Raw genomic sequence first — 16,310 nt, 5'->3', positions numbered from 1 at the left:
ATAAATGGAGGAAAAGAACACAACAGCAAAACTAATGGAGAAAGACCTAAACAAAGGTATGTTTATACAATTAAAAACATGAAAAAGTGAAGATTCATTTTCATAATCTATAACTATCAAATGATTACCTCGCTGTAACTTGTATGATGACTCTTGTGGTGGGGGAATAGTGTAGCGGGGTTGCTTCCCCTTAGTACAGGTAGAACATATATAGCCAGTCTTAATCAACTGAGCTAGGGAATCGATTCTTTGGCTTAGTGGATTAACGCACTGACTGTATCGTGAAAAATATTTCACGCATTTGAATTGTAAAAGTAGAATATTGAATGTTTCTTTTCAGAGAAAGGACAGTAATTGATAATATTGTTTTCATTGATGTGTAATTATGAACTGTGATATGTAAATACGAAGTTTGATTATAATAAAGATAAAAAAAAACGCACTGACTGTCACGCAGACGACCGGGGTTCGAATCCCGGTGGTGACGATAGGAATTTGTAGAGTAGATACGTGCTCTCCGGTTACAATATAATGAAGTTCAAGGATAGTATTAAATCAGATAAGGAAATTGTTACTGATCCTTTTAATTCCAATGTTTATCTGCTTTGAGTTCAAATACGAAAGGGTACAGTAACTCTTGAATTCTCCCTTTTTAATGCATAGTCCTTCAAAAGCCATTCGTCACATTAACCACGCCTCCGAGAAATGTGTCCTCGCATTTGTTTGTTAGTTGGAAAATTTACTCTTTCAAAGACAGAATCATTCCTATAACAGGAATTACCTACTGAACTCGCAGAATTACATTTTCCTACTTTAACAAGATAGCGACACATGTATTGCCCGACAAACTTAGGGATAATGATCAAATGATGATACAAAGACACAATAATTTTATTTACCACACGAAGTACTGATCTAACCAAATAACCGATTTGAAATGATTTTGCCTACAGACATTGCTGCTACAAAAGGGTCTTTAAGGTGCACAACTTGTGACATTTAATGTACACCAGCCTTGGAGTGAACGTTCCCAATCCGACCGGACACATACATATTTATAAAATAAAGTTAATATATATTTTGATATATTTATTCATTTTCCAAAAGTATCAAAATGATAAAGTCCTTCCTTATACAATATTATCTGCAAACTCCGTTATTTTATCCTATTTATTCAACACAACCGGGTCATTTCAGATTCCCGTTATTTGAATCATTTTGGTATATATTATACACATATCTAAAACTGTCTAGAAATTTCAATTTTAAGATTATCACAACTCTTTATCATTTAAGCATTCATTACTTCAATTAAGATTTGAGGATACCAGTGTCTTGGTCGCTTATAGGATCTGTTAAACTACCTCAATTATTTCAACATGTCTTGCACTTTCTTCGTATGTAGTGCAGTGGTTACTGTTCTTTTGACAGTTGTTAACGCAGATTCCTGTGTTCCAGTCTCTACTCTTTTTCTAATATCGCTAATCACTTTTGTAGGGGCTCTTGGTATGATAATATGTCTTAAATCCTTAGGACTCAGATCATGTGTTTAGGTAGATGTAATAGCATGAAAAGGCCTCTTCTTTGTTGCAATAATGATTGGCTTTCTTACCATTCTACCAATTTTTACATTCTTCCTAACTATAGGAGAAGACTTTACTTCCTTATTGTTTTTCTTGTACAGCTACACTGACATGCAGCCTGTTTAATTCCTTCTATTAACTGATCTACTTTATCATGCTTGATATCTTCCTTAACTTTCTGAGTTGCTTAAATAATATTATCAATCTTAATGGTCTCATCTTCATTGTTATTTTCATCGGAATTTGTTTCTTCCTCTGTACTAATGGGACCAATAATCTGTACCGGATCTTTCCTGAGGCATTTATCTGTGTCTGACGACAAGTCTATGTCAGGTATTATAACTTTACTTATTGGTTCATCTTTGACATGTACTTTCTTCTGTCTTTTAACATTACTCACTTTGTTGCTTATATATGAACACCCCATTTCTGTGCATGAATAACGTTTATTAACGACACTCATACCACATTCTACTAAATGCTCCTATAGGTAATCTGTATCCAGTGTTTTAAATTCTCCCTCGCCCTGCTCGTCCGAATTTAAAGTATTTAATCTCTAATTCAATAGGCTATAAACAAGACAAACACAGATACAGGATTAGTTGCTCGCGGTAACATCTTATTTTCTCTTGCGATACGATATTTTATTTTACTGAATTGTACATATTTCTTCAATCGAAACATTATATAAACACATGACATATAACATTGTTCCTCTTTCGCATCGTTTCTTTCCCCATCGGCTAATGCCTCCAACGCCTGTACGTACAATAAACATAGCAGCAACTGCACATATACCTATGTGACCAACTTCAATCCGACGTAACTGCGAGCACCTTCGATACTAATACATTTAAATCCCAAACTTTATATAGTACCTTTAAACACCACCCATAAAAACCGCCAAAACTTTCCTCGTGCCTCCTGCACCTAACATCAAATTTATAAATAGTACATACTGTTACAAAACCAGTATCCGAACTAGTTATACTAGTTCCCATCTGTAAATATTAACTACAAATAGCAAACGGGAAAAACCCTATTTCAAACGAAATTATAAAATACATTTATAAGGACACCACGGACACTTTTGATGTTGGCTCCTATAGGTGTAGTTTTTATTTTTGGCATATTTCGTTTTTTTTCTTCTCCCTTGTCTGAAAAAATAAAACAATAGGATAAAAGTTATGCTACACTTAATTTAAAACTATATATATAAACTTATACTATAACATATCTACAGCAATATACATTATACTAAAACATCTAGCTATGTTCCCTCTTTCACTCTGAAAGGTCTACTAGCTTGTCTACTATTTCACATAATCGTTCATCCATTGTGGCTTCCTTCTTAGCCTCCGTGAGACCGAACTTGGTACAGGATTTGAAAACTCTTCGGGTTTACTTAACTTTCTACTCATTGTATCTTTGTTCGATATTTAATCAATATTGTCTCCTATGTCATATAGATTATCATAAGTTTCAAACGGTAAATTTTCTAGTCCTACGTTTCTATAACCGGAATGTCTTCATGATTTTCACCCGTTAACACCTGTACTGATCGCTACGTATGCGATCCACATGTTTAACTTGTGGACGTTTTTGTCGCCCACAATTAACCTCGTATACATGTGACATCTCACATTTTTGATTAACCTTAAACTGTCCTCTCTATTAACTGGTTAATTTTGACGTTGTGCCAGTTTTTGTCGAGCCTACAACTTTTGTTGCAGAAAGCTCGACATAGGGATAGTGACCCGGCTATGGCGGCTACGGCGGCGGCGTTAGTTAACTTCTTAAAAGCTTTATATTTTAGAAGTTAGAAGACCTGTATGCTTCATACTTTGTATATAGATGCCTCATGTTACGAACTTTCCGTCAGTCACATGTCAAATGTCCTTGATCTCATTTTCATGGTTCAGTGACTACTTGAAAAAAGTTAAGATGTTTGTAATGTTAATTTCTCTCTTATTATAAGTGATTGGATAACTATATTTGGTATGTGCATACCTTGCAAGGTCCTCATGCCCGTCAGACGATTTTCACTTGACCTCGACCTCATTTCATAGATCAGTGAACAAGGTTAAGTTTTGGTGGTCAAGTCCATATCTCAGATACTATAAACAATAGGGCTAGTATATTCGGTGTATGGAAGGACTGTAAGGTGTACATGTCCAACTGGCAGGTGTCATTTGACCTTGACCCCATTTTCTTGGTTCAGTGGTTATAGTTAAGTTTTTGTGTTTTAGTCTGTTTTTCTTATATTTTTTGCAATAGGTCTTCTATATTTGGTGTATGGAATGATTGTAAAGTGTACATATCTAACTGACAGGTGTCATCTGACCTTGACCTCATTTTCATGGTTTAGTGGTCAAAGTTAAGTTTTTGAGTTTGGTCTATTTTTCAAATACTTTATACATTAGGTCAACTTTATTTGGTGTATGGAAATATTTTATGATCTATATGTCTGTTACGCAGGTTTTATTTGACCTTGACCTCATTTTCATGGTCCATTGCTTAGTGTTAAGTGTTTGTGTTTTGGTCTGTTTTTCTTAATTTATAAGCAATAAGACAACTATATTTTGTATTGAAGAATTGTTAGCTGTACATGTCTGCCTGGCATGGTTCATCTGACCTTGACCTCATTTTCATGGTTCATTGATCAATGTTTTGTTTTCTTGGTTTATTTTGAGTTTATGTGACAGATGTAATAAAGCTTTATATTTAGGTCTATCAACATACTATCAATGATTAGTAAAGAAGGCGAGACATTTCAGCGTGTGCACTCTTGTTACTTTTGTAAAAAACACAAAAACTTGATCCCCTTGTTTAAAGGTTTGCCATGATAACTTTGATCATGATATTTCTTTTGTCTCATCATATTCCCTTTGCTATTTTTCTCTTACTTCCGAATGTGCCTCTTCCATTCTCTCTTTTATCTCCCACGCCCATTTGTTCTGGGTAATAGTTGCAATATTTCTTAGCATTGTATACTGAATATCTAAAGGCGTTGTCTCCAACCTAACTGACATTAGATAATTTGGGGTATTGCCTGTAGTCTCCTGTTCTGAAGATCTGTACGCCTTGAGAACATAATGAAAATGTTCGTCCCAATCATTTTGGTATTTGTTAACATATAAGTTGAGCATAGTAAATCACGTTTTGTTAAATCTTCAACCATTCCGTCCGATTTTAGATGGAAGGGAGTGGTTCGTGTTTTATTGATTTGTAAGAGCTTACAGAGCTCTTGAAAATGGACACTTTTAAATTGCACTCCTTCATCAGAGTGTATTGAATATGGTGAACCGAATCGAGCAATTACTTCCTCGACAAGAATTTTGGCTACGGTTTGTGCATCCATGTTTGTCTTTGGATATTCATATGTTGTTGAGACAGCAATCCGACTAAATGATCACATAATCAAAATTAAAAACAATTTAATAGTACTATTTGAATAAATAACTTGAAATGGATTTCGGTGTTGTTCGGTGTGAGCCATAGCTCCGTGTTGAAGGCCGTACATTGACCTATAATGGTTTACCTTTTTTAATTGTTATTTGGATGGAGAGTTGTCTCATTGGCACTCACACCACATCTTCCTATATCTATTAACAATTTCTCAGTAGATTTGTTTATTTATGTTGTTGAATGATGCTGAAAGTATTTCATAGTGCAATATTATAATAGTTCATTTGACTTGAAAAAAAAAAGATTTTACAAAAAGTCTTAAGAGTAAAAAAAATAGTCATTACTCATTCACATTTCAGTATACCTTCATCAATACTAATATTATTATTTTTATTGTAAGATTTTTTTGTTAAAAAAGACATAGACAATGAGGCCAGAGGGTGATCTAACACTGACACACCAAGTCCTAATGGGATAACTATTTTACATTCCAGCTGGTTTTGCTTAGACGAAAAAACATTTACAATTCATAAAATTTAGTTTAGAACGCCACACAACCATTATAATATACTTAATATATTACTATAAAATGTATACCCTTTAAGACCCCAAAACACGATGATTAATTTATATGAAATAATGTCAACTCGCCCCACTTGCCAATCGGCCCACACTAGATCAACAAGTCAGACAACTCACTTATTTACGAAAAAGGATATAACCCAACTGAATAATGGTCTGCCATCTCGCCCCACCTATCAAAACTATGTTGCTTCCTTTAAGTGTGTTAAATTACTGAAATTGTTGTCCAGTCTTCCTGGTGTAGTGGTATGTGTCGTTGGTTGGTGTGCTGAAGGTCTTGAGTTCGAATCCCAGCATACACACTGAATTTTTTCTACGTAAATTTAAATAGATAGTCTTCTCTTTGCAATTAATTAAAAGTTTTATTGTGGATTTGATATTCCCGCCAAAATTTCACAGAACAAAGGAAAGCATGCAAAACAAAGATACTCAAGCTGGCGTGATCCGGTAGGGATGCTCCGGCTCAGATCACCACTGGTAGAACAAAGGAGCTGGGATGTAATCTACTAAGTCTTCATCTTAAAAAAACCATAAAATACCAAAAATAATGTGCTGTTATGATTTTGACCTATATTTACTTGAACTTACGTAATGATGTTTCAAAATTTGACAATTTTACACTACATGATATGTATGTTTCATTCTTTAGTGTGGTTTTGTCATTCTTTTATGTGGTCTTGTCATTCTTTGATATGGGTTAAAATGACATAAACATCAAACACGCATGATTTTCCCTAGCAGACAGCAGAACTTTGATTCTGCTTTCAGTAACTCTAACCATTGAATTTCTTTCAAAAAATTTATTTAGTTACGTATTTTATGTTTTGTTGCCTTTTTTTCAGTGTTATAACATATTATACAGTAAAATATGAGACAAGTGGGGTTTTATTGTCTGTATTGAATGTAATATCATGAAGTTTTCTGTTATTTAGAGAATTGTGTTTTAAAGACTGATTTTTTTATGCATTCAATTTCATGTTGCCCTACCTGTATTAGGGTCTTAAATAGGTTTACAGAAAAGAGAAAAAGTGCAGAATACAATCTAATTAAAAACCGATCTCTCATCGCTCCAGTTTTTTTATATGTCACGTGGGAGATCTAACGAAACCCGCTTTGATGTCGCATGTGAGTGACCTCGTAGGTGTGTCTTTTTAGATCAATGAAATTGAGTCTTCACGATCATGAAAGTTTATTGTAAGGTCAAGGGATGTAACTCATTTTATTTACGACGAAATCGTCAGTCAAATTAATTCATAAACTTTTTTGATTGGCTTATAAATAGGTCGTCAACTCATGTGCATATCGTTATAAATTCACAACTTCTAGTTCACTGACATGTGACATCAAAGCGGGTTTCGTTAGATCTCCCACGCGACATATCAGAAAACGGGAGCGATGAGAGATTGTGATTTTTATATCAGAAAACGGGAGCGATGAGAGATAGGTTTTTTAATTAGATTGTGCACAATATAGAAAGAAAAAGAATACACAAAATACACAAAAATAATGAATATATAATAATGGGGGCTTAAACAGTCAGAATAGTGTTCAATTGAAAAACATAAGAATAGAGAGAAATGGTATAAAAATTAAAGAATATAGAAATGAAGCCGCCCTCTCCAGATCTTCCTACATGAGTCATTTTTCTTTCGTCGTGTTGGTGTCTCATTGACGTATTCCCACATCTCCCTGCATTCATATCCAGTGTAATTAGTTTACTATCTTTGGGTTTAAACTAGGGATTTGAAATACTTTCCAGTTTTTAATCTATTGCATATATGTGCATTACTGTGTGGGATTCTTATTAACCTTGACCCGTATTTAGTTAAAAATTTATCAAATGAATGGCTATTATTATTTTGAATTTATCGAACATTAAAATAAATTTTTGAGTCTTCACATTGAATAATTTATGGTTCAATAAACTGAAAATAAATTATTGCCATTCATTATAAATAAATGTCTATCAAAACTAAGGCACAAAAACCTTTTAACATTATTTATATTAATAATAAAAACGTACACACATTTTGGCGTATGCTAATATACAACGTGTCGCCATAAAAAATGACACTGAAATAATACTTTTAACCAATCAGAAGGCAGTAAATACACGGCCAAATTTATGTATTATGTTATATCGTACACGTAATGTATATGTAATAAGTGAAACAATAACTTTGTTAATCGATTTAATTTTATTTCTTGTATGATTTCGGACGTGTACCTAGCAAGTAGCTTTCTTCTCCAACAAATATTTTTCCTATGGTAAAATTTGGCCCATCATCGCCAGAAAAATCCAAATTTTCTAAGCGGACTTTGTGGAATTTATTTGTAACAAAATATAGATATCCGTTATCTACATGCATTCCATCTGCAAAATTCAAGGCAGTGGTTGGTGATAGTCTCTGTATTGACCGAAGGTTTACTTTTTCTTCACTCCCGTCTATAAGAATGTCTTGTTTGCGATCCCATGTTGATATATCATTGATTTCCAGAGCAGGAAAAAAGAAGCTTCTTGTTCCGGAAGTCAGACTAACAGCATGGTGTTGACGAATACCAATCATTCTAACGTTTTCATCAAATGCGATACTGTCAGCGGAAGGGTTTCGTAGTATACTTGTAGGTATTTGCCACGTTTTGAAACTAGCAACACAGAAATAGTAAACAAATTTGAAAACTGATGTGGTTGAAATACCATTTATACCTCCCCTACTGAAGATCGTTTCTCCATTTACAGTTATATTACCCGCACTAGCTTCGCCTACCATTGACGGATGTGAAAACAACCAAGATGCGTTTGTAACTGCATCAACAACAATAAGCTTATTAGCTATAGAATCGGCAACATAGACATACCTAGTTATACCTTGATCTCTATCCAAAGTCAAATCAAACAGCATTGATGATTCAGACAAAACCGAGTCTGGAAATATATACCGGAACACTTCTTTTCCCGTTTTTATGCAATATACTACAAGTTTTCTACGACAGAATCTTATGTTATTTACTTTGCCTTCGTCCAGTACCCATTTATAATTCGTATTTGGATCTATCTTAATGCTTTGGGCACTTTGAATGCTATTGCAATCTCCAGCTCTATTCAATCTTAGGCTAGGGAATGGTTTTAACAGGGATTTTCCGTTTCTTTTAATAACTGTGGTCAGAGTTGCTGGAATTCCAGGCTTAGACGTCCTACCTATAGTTGTAAAGATGCGTCCTCTTATCACATCCATATTAACAAGCGCGAGGTTTTCAGAAATGAGCAACTTCTGGTCTATTAACGATCTTTTCATTGGCGAAGGAAAATCATACTCAAGTGTCACCCATTCATGTATAATTGTTGTTTTGCCATCAATGTTCTGTGCTGAAAAATAAAATAAACAACAATTCATTAAAGAGCTAAAACAAAATAATCATTGTAAATGCATTAACTGCATGCAATTAGGCTGATTGCAAGCACTTACCTTCTGCAATGATAACAATTTGAATTCATGCACATGTAAAATGATGTTATTGTTTTAATCAGAAGATATTTCCTATATTCTTAATCTATTTTCACCATTATTCTATATTCTTTATATTTCAGCACCTTATCAATTTATATCATATAAATAAAGAGCTGGGATTAATATTACTTTGCACCTAAGTTCAGAAGAAGGGGATCTTATTTTTATGTTTTTCCAATTTGACCCTTTTCCTTATTCATTTTCATTTCTTTGCACTTTTTGCCAATCAGTAATTAGATATTTTGAATAATTTGACAATGAAAAAAAATCCTTTAAATATTGTTTTAATACTTACTGTATCTGTTTGCATGTGCAATGGCTATTATAACACAGAAACCAAAGACGGATAGTACAATGTGTTCGGTCATCATCTTAGACATGTAAAACAACACGTCTTGTTAGTGCAACTCTAACTTCTTATATATGTAAAACAAATAAAAATAATGATGAATTTCACTAAATATATAAAAATAGCTCGTGAGTTTATGGACGTGGCGAACACTGAACAAGACAAACATCCAACAAAATGGCACAAGGGTCTTCATGGGGGATTCCTTCATTCCTTTATTCTTTCATTTTCAAATCATTATCTCTTCTTTATATATTTTTTCTCTTGTTTCCTTGTCTTCTAAATTAAAAGTCCCATGATATTTAATTTTCATTTTTCTTGCCTGTATTGCTTTATTATTATTATCATTTTTTACCGAATAATCTGCACTTTTTGTACTTTATTCTCTAATCTGTAAACCCGTTCTAGACCCTCCGAAATGACAGCTTTAGGAAAAGTCATTTTTTTCTCTCTTCTTAATTCTTCTAGTTTTAGCTTAGACTTTTAACAAGTCTTTGATGACAACATGTGTTTATTTCTATTCTAGACTTGAACAAAAGGAAAATATATAATTTGATTTTAATATCACTGATTTTTGTATTCGAAAATTATATAACAATCGTTAAAACCTTTTTTTTTCTAGTTTGATGAAAAGAACTGAAAATAACTTCTGCATGCAACTGTAAATAATTCCATAGTACTTTTATCGTTTGAATATGTTTTTGGTCTGCATATTTATAAAACAGACTTTTAATATTATGCTTGCGGTACATTGGGTAGAGGAAGAGGTACAGGTTAGTATTTATCAGTGGATCGATGACATATCGCCAGCCATTACATGAAATATAATTGATACATCATTTTATGAAAAAGTTGTGTTTAAGCTTTTTGATGTTGCCATTTGATTAAGGACTTTTCTTTTGGAATTTTCCTTGGAGTTTAGTATTTTTGTGATTTTACTTTTTATTAAACTTACTGTTTATAAAACTTCATTTTATTCGAAATGTTAAAGTTATTTGTTTTACTGTAGGCTTAGATGACCTAACTAACACCAGGCGTGTCTGGCATATTTAACCTAAAGTCTTATATTTTGATAATTTTAATAATTTAGAATACAAGATACCTGTTTCCTTAATATGATGTGTTTTTTTTTAACTTATTTCAATAGTTCAGAAATTAAGGAATACTTCCTTTATGTCAAGCTCTATGTTCATTTTAAAAAGGGTGTGTATAATAATCTATACTGAGCTCATGGGAGGTGTTAAACAATAATGCTTTGTGTCTTTTTATATTGATTTCTCGTTTGCTTCGTACCAATCTTTTGATATATATCATTTCCAATCAAATTTGTTTATGGTTTGTTTTTATATTGTTTGATTACCAGTGTCCCAGGTTGGAGGATGGATGAACGCTCACACATTTTTAAAGTCCATAACATTCTTTGTGCACCATTCCTTCGCATGGAACCTGGTGTCACAGGTTTACTGAGATTAAACAATGATATTAATCCGTCAAAAATTTAAGTATAAAAACGATTTTTTTTTCTTCAAGACAATATCCGCCTCTAAAAGCAAAAGCAACCATGGATTTCCTAACTCCAAACAACATCCATGTGTTGTCTAGTCCCTAAAAATCGCCAGATTTGTACCATCTATGATATCTTGATACTAATCTGATTCACAGGTCAAACACATCAAACCACAACCTCGTTTATTTGAACAACTCAGTCAAACGTTGTTATATATTTGACAAAGAATACCGCAGCTTCGAATACACAATTTGATTATATCCTTCTGGTTTTTTTTTTGGATAGAATGCTTTACCTATTTTTTTATCAGTGTCTACATTTTTGTTTATATGTGAATTGATAGAGTGTTCGTTTTTCATCGATTTATTTCCCAATGTTGACCAATTTGAAAGGATTTTATCTTTGTCGATTCTGTATACACTTGCGAACTCAGATTTGTTGCAGATTTACATAAATTTGTGTTTAATGCTGTGTTCATCCTATATAACGCTAGTTCTCCTTATTTGTGTTGTATGTTTATGAACTATTAAATTGGCCAAGTCCTAGAAGTAGATGGAAATCTGGGAAGAGTCTTCAATAACACTACCAAACATGTGAAGTTGGTTGTGTGGAGTAGTATCCTAATGAAAACCACATTGCTTAGAAACTTATAAAAAAAAAAAATGTCTTCGTACAATAAAAAACATTTCTATCTTTGAATGACAAATCAATTGTTCTTAAAAACTTCATGTAATTTATTTTGTGATAAAAAAATATATATTAAGATGCATTCCAAATACAACATGCAACGCAATTGTTGGTTATCGCGTCTGTCATGACGAAGGTTTAACTTTTCTTCTGCCCTTTTTATGACAGAAGATCACCTCCGTCTGATTTCGTTGAAAAATCTACAAAAGGGACTCCTATTTATTGGTTATGCTCTTAGCTGTATCATTTTTTCTACTAAGTAATATGACTTAATATGAGGCAGTCATTACTAGAACCTGTAAATGGGAACGAAGTCTGTATGCATTTTTTTTTAATTCAAACACGTTAATAAAAGAAACGGAAATACCGTTACGTTTCCAATGTTGGTTCTGTTGTTAGGGATTTAGTTGTGATGTTTATGTCGTTATGACGTCACATTCAATGAAAACAAAGAAACGCTTTCATCAGGTAACTTTGTTTTTTTTCAATTCAAACAATTATTAAAAATGATTTGGTATTGAGTTTCTTTCTTAGACTGATAAATATACATTTTATTCAAAGTCTCATGCAAACAAGACCGGAAACGGAAGTAGATTTCTGCGCAGATCCGGAAATTCAAAAGCGCGACAAAATTTTTTTTCAACGATTTTGAGTTCATGAGTACAATATAAAATTCAGGAAATTTTGCCGATTTAAAAAAAAAAAATATTGAATTTTCTACTGTAATAGGGACAAGTATCGTCCCCATATTAATAACCAATATAGAATTATTCAAACATTCCAGGCCTAATCACAACTTTAAAAAAATCGGATTATTAACACCTACGCTTTGGTTTTAAAACATTGCTTAACTACATTCTTCGTTTATATGTACATTTTATGGCTGCAACAACAGTTTTTATTTTTTATTTTATTTGCTTACAAACGCATATGGGATGATACACCAGTAAATCAAGCTTATGATGTCTTATATATTCAAAATCAAAACTAGTCAAATATTCATAAAATAGATACTTGTATATATCACTGAAAAATAACTAATTTCGCACACAACAATTTTCCCTATTACAAAACACAGGACCAAAAAATAGTTGCTATTTTTCAGGAAACGGTTAACCCGTGGTTTGTTTAATCCCGAAGCTTTACGCTGAAATACTTTTTACCAGCGTACAATCTTCTTTATTTGATGTATATCACGTGCAAATATACACATTCTCATTACGTCATCACTGTCTACATCTATACTTCTATGAGAAAGTTTTTTATATGTGTATGATCAATTTTGTTTCATTGACAGTTCTTGGCACTGCTTTTTTTTCACAGACGCACAATTTTAATCATTCAGGTCGTCTGCATATTGATAAAAGATGACCCCATTTGTTTTAGCATCTTCATTTTTTACTCTTGAGGTGGCGTTAATCAATGTAATAGTGTGGCTATGGATTAGAATAAATTCCCCTTCGACTATAACTGGATATGTGTTAGCAACTCTATGCCACAACGTCATATCATGGGTTGGATGACAAAAAATGTTTTTGAACTACTTAAAAACGACAGCTCTTGTGCATTATATTTTATCTTTATCGTTTGGTGATCTTGATATAGTAAGTATCCTGGTACCTTTGTACACCTTTTTTTCAACCTTTCTGCTATATCATATACTAGTCAACAGGAGAACGATACAAGACTTTATTCGAATTAAAGATAAAGTTTTCCGTTCATTAGACCAATATTGAAGGTAGTAAAACTTAATTATTATGGAAATATAAATCCGTAATTTTTTTTTTTTACAAAATTTACATAAAACGACAATTTTACAAACAGAAGTTCCAACTAATGATGCCAACCTCTCATTTAGAGGTAAAGACAGTGTTTGCCATCAAGTTGTTTTTAAAAATCCTACAGTTTCTTTGTTTATCTGTTAAGCAAAGTTCGGTCCGACGAGAAATCGTTAAAATGTATACATTTTCAACTGATTTACCACAGACAGTATGTGTAAAGTGATATTCAAAAAGTGGTAGAAATCTTAAAACTAATCCGAAATTTCCAAATTTTGTGTGTGTTGTTTTCATATCTAAAGCATTGATTTAAGACGAAAATAAAAAAAAATTTTTTTGCATTTTTTGAGATTTCAAAAAACACTTTTTTCCCTAAAATTTGAAAAATCAATATTTCAACCCATTAGTTACATCATGAACATAACTGGATTATCATATTGAATATTTTTTAAACACATTCGAAATTTAATTTTGTGCTTAAGAAATTATGTGTCGATTTTTTTCAACTTTCCGCAAAACTAATTTGCACCCTTTGATCATTTACACGGAATGTAGATACTTTGCAAATGAAAGCTCTTTAGAATTTTGTATCTCATTTTGTTTCATATTAAATAGTTTTTGATAAATTTTATTTCAAAGTCATGTATCGTTTCTTTTGTTGGCTAGTATATATATCTTTTCACTGATACAGTCCCCGGTGTGGCTGTATTTTAGGACTTTCAATAACTCGCCGGTCGTGAAAATAAGAACATCAATCATAAAAAGACCATTTAGATAGAAAACCTTTCGATTTAAGTCCATACTATTTATTACATTGATATTACCAGTGTGAAAATTAATGCTTTTTCCTATTGTGATATTACCAGTGTGAAAGTTAATGGCTTTTTTATCGTGATATTACCAGTGTAAAAGTTAATGTTTTTCCTATCGTGATATTACCAATGTGAACGTTAATGGTTTTTCATATAGTGATATTACCAGTGTGAAAGTTAATGGTTTTTCCTATCGTGATATTACCAGTATGAAAGTTAATGGTTTTTCCTATCGTGATATTAACAGACTGAGTGTAAATGTTAATGGTTTTCCCTATTTAAGGTTTCGAATAACTTGTGTTGGTTTCACCTAGTTTTACCTCTCCTATAATTGTGACTCGTTTTTCAAACTTTTTACCTATATAATAAGTCTCTAAACGCATGTAAATATTCTCAATTTCGCTCATACTTTTGAAAAATGCATCCCCAACATTTTGTTTTATATCGTTAATTCTTTTAATTTTCAGCAAACACTGCCGGTCGAATCCATTATGTAAGCAAGGTTCGTGTATAGCAATTAGGTAACCAATCGTACTCATCATACTTTCATGATCTGTTGAATTTTCGGAAAGTTCAGGACTCCCTCTTTCTTCGATTTGCTTATCTATACCTTGGACGTCATTTATCGTTTGTCGGTTTTCTAGACTTCTCTTTCTTCAAATTGCCTTGAAGTTCGGTATTTGCATTTATACTGTCTCTCGTCATTGGTCATTTTCGGGTTGAAATTATTGATATGAAGTCGGTCAATATTTGTTTTAAATTTTAAGGGGGCGATCATTTTGTACATAGTTATATGTGATGTGTTATAACACGCTGTCAATACTTTTTTTTTATCGTAAGAAACACTTTAAACAAATGATGCTTTTTTTCTAAAAATGAGGAAGAGCTGTGTTAGTAACAAAACACACTATAATAACCATGTTTCCTGATATGCAATTTAAGATGTGTTTTTATGTAAGAATCAGAAGACCTTATTAGCACTTCCTCGAAAAAAATTGTAAATCAGCTAAAAAAATCAACAGAATTATGGATTGTTCTTAAATTGACAACCTCTCAATACCGCGGTTTGTTTATCCTGAGATTATTAGTATTTGAAGGGCCAAAAAGTTTTACAAACATCGAAATAAAATTCGTCAGTGGTTGTGGAAGTATAACGAATATGAGACAAAATCAATCCGGTCAGTATTCAGTTTTTTTATATATATATTTGCCCTTTTTAGGATAAAGATCAGAGGGCCAAAATATCTCTGTGAGTTGGAACAAATCCCGATAACTATATGACAAACAAGCTCGAAATACACGTAAGCATTAATTTAAGGCAACATTAGTATACCGCTATTCAAAATTCATAAATCGATAGAGAAAAACATATCCGGGTTATAAACTAAAACTGAGGGAAATGTATCAAAAATAAGAGAACTATGACACAACAGAGACACAACACCGAAACGTAACACACACAGAAACGAACTATAATATAACAATGGCCATTTTCCTGACTTGGTACAGGGCATTTTATGATTGGTTGGTTGAACGTGGTTTTGTGGTATGCCTAACCTCCCGCTTTAATGGCAGTGTTAATTATAACATTTCAATGACAACATTACACGACAGGGTTACAATAAATAAACAGATAAATAGGAGAAAATATAGGAAAGAGAAACAAACGAATAATAGCCATCAAAAGGTATGTTAAAACAATAAGAGATAAATATACTGTTCATTGAAAACAAACTCATCATAGATACCAGGATTAAATTTTGTATGTGAATTACGCCAGGCGTGTGTTTAGTCTACAAAAGGCTCATCAGTGACTTGAATCCAAAAAAGGTTTAAAAGGCCGAAAAAAGTACGAAGTTGAAGAGCATTGAGGACCAAAATTCCTAAAAGTTTTCCTAAAAAAATCTATTCCTAAGGAAGATAATAGTTATCAAAGGTAACAGGATAATGATTTTATACGCCGATGTGCGTTTCGCCTACACTAGACTCATCAGTGACGTGCATATCAAAATAGTTATAAAGCCAAACAAGTACAAAGTAGACGAGCATTGAGTATCCAAAAACCCAAAATGTTGTATCAAATACGGGTAAGGAA

General features: G+C 32.6%; 1 protein-coding gene across 1 annotated transcript; it reads right to left on the bottom strand.

Annotated features, from left to right (window-relative positions):
• Positions 1-7,771: 7,771 nt before the first annotated feature.
• Positions 7,772-9,450, bottom strand: LOC134692491 (major royal jelly protein 1-like). The gene is made up of 2 exons (XM_063552946.1): positions 9,378-9,450; positions 7,772-8,940 (listed from the first exon to the last, which is right to left on the bottom strand). The coding sequence occupies exons 1-2, from the start codon at positions 9,448-9,450 to the stop codon at positions 7,772-7,774; spliced, it is 1,242 nt and encodes a 413-aa protein (XP_063409016.1).
• Positions 9,451-16,310: the final 6,860 nt, after the last annotated feature.

Source organism: Mytilus trossulus, chromosome 12 (assembly GCF_036588685.1).
Source record: "Mytilus trossulus isolate FHL-02 chromosome 12, PNRI_Mtr1.1.1.hap1, whole genome shotgun sequence".
Taxonomy (NCBI): Eukaryota; Metazoa; Mollusca; class Bivalvia; order Mytilida; family Mytilidae; genus Mytilus; species Mytilus trossulus.
The sequence above is the reverse complement of the archived record's forward strand: the minus strand, read 5'-3'. Positions and strand labels throughout refer to the sequence as shown.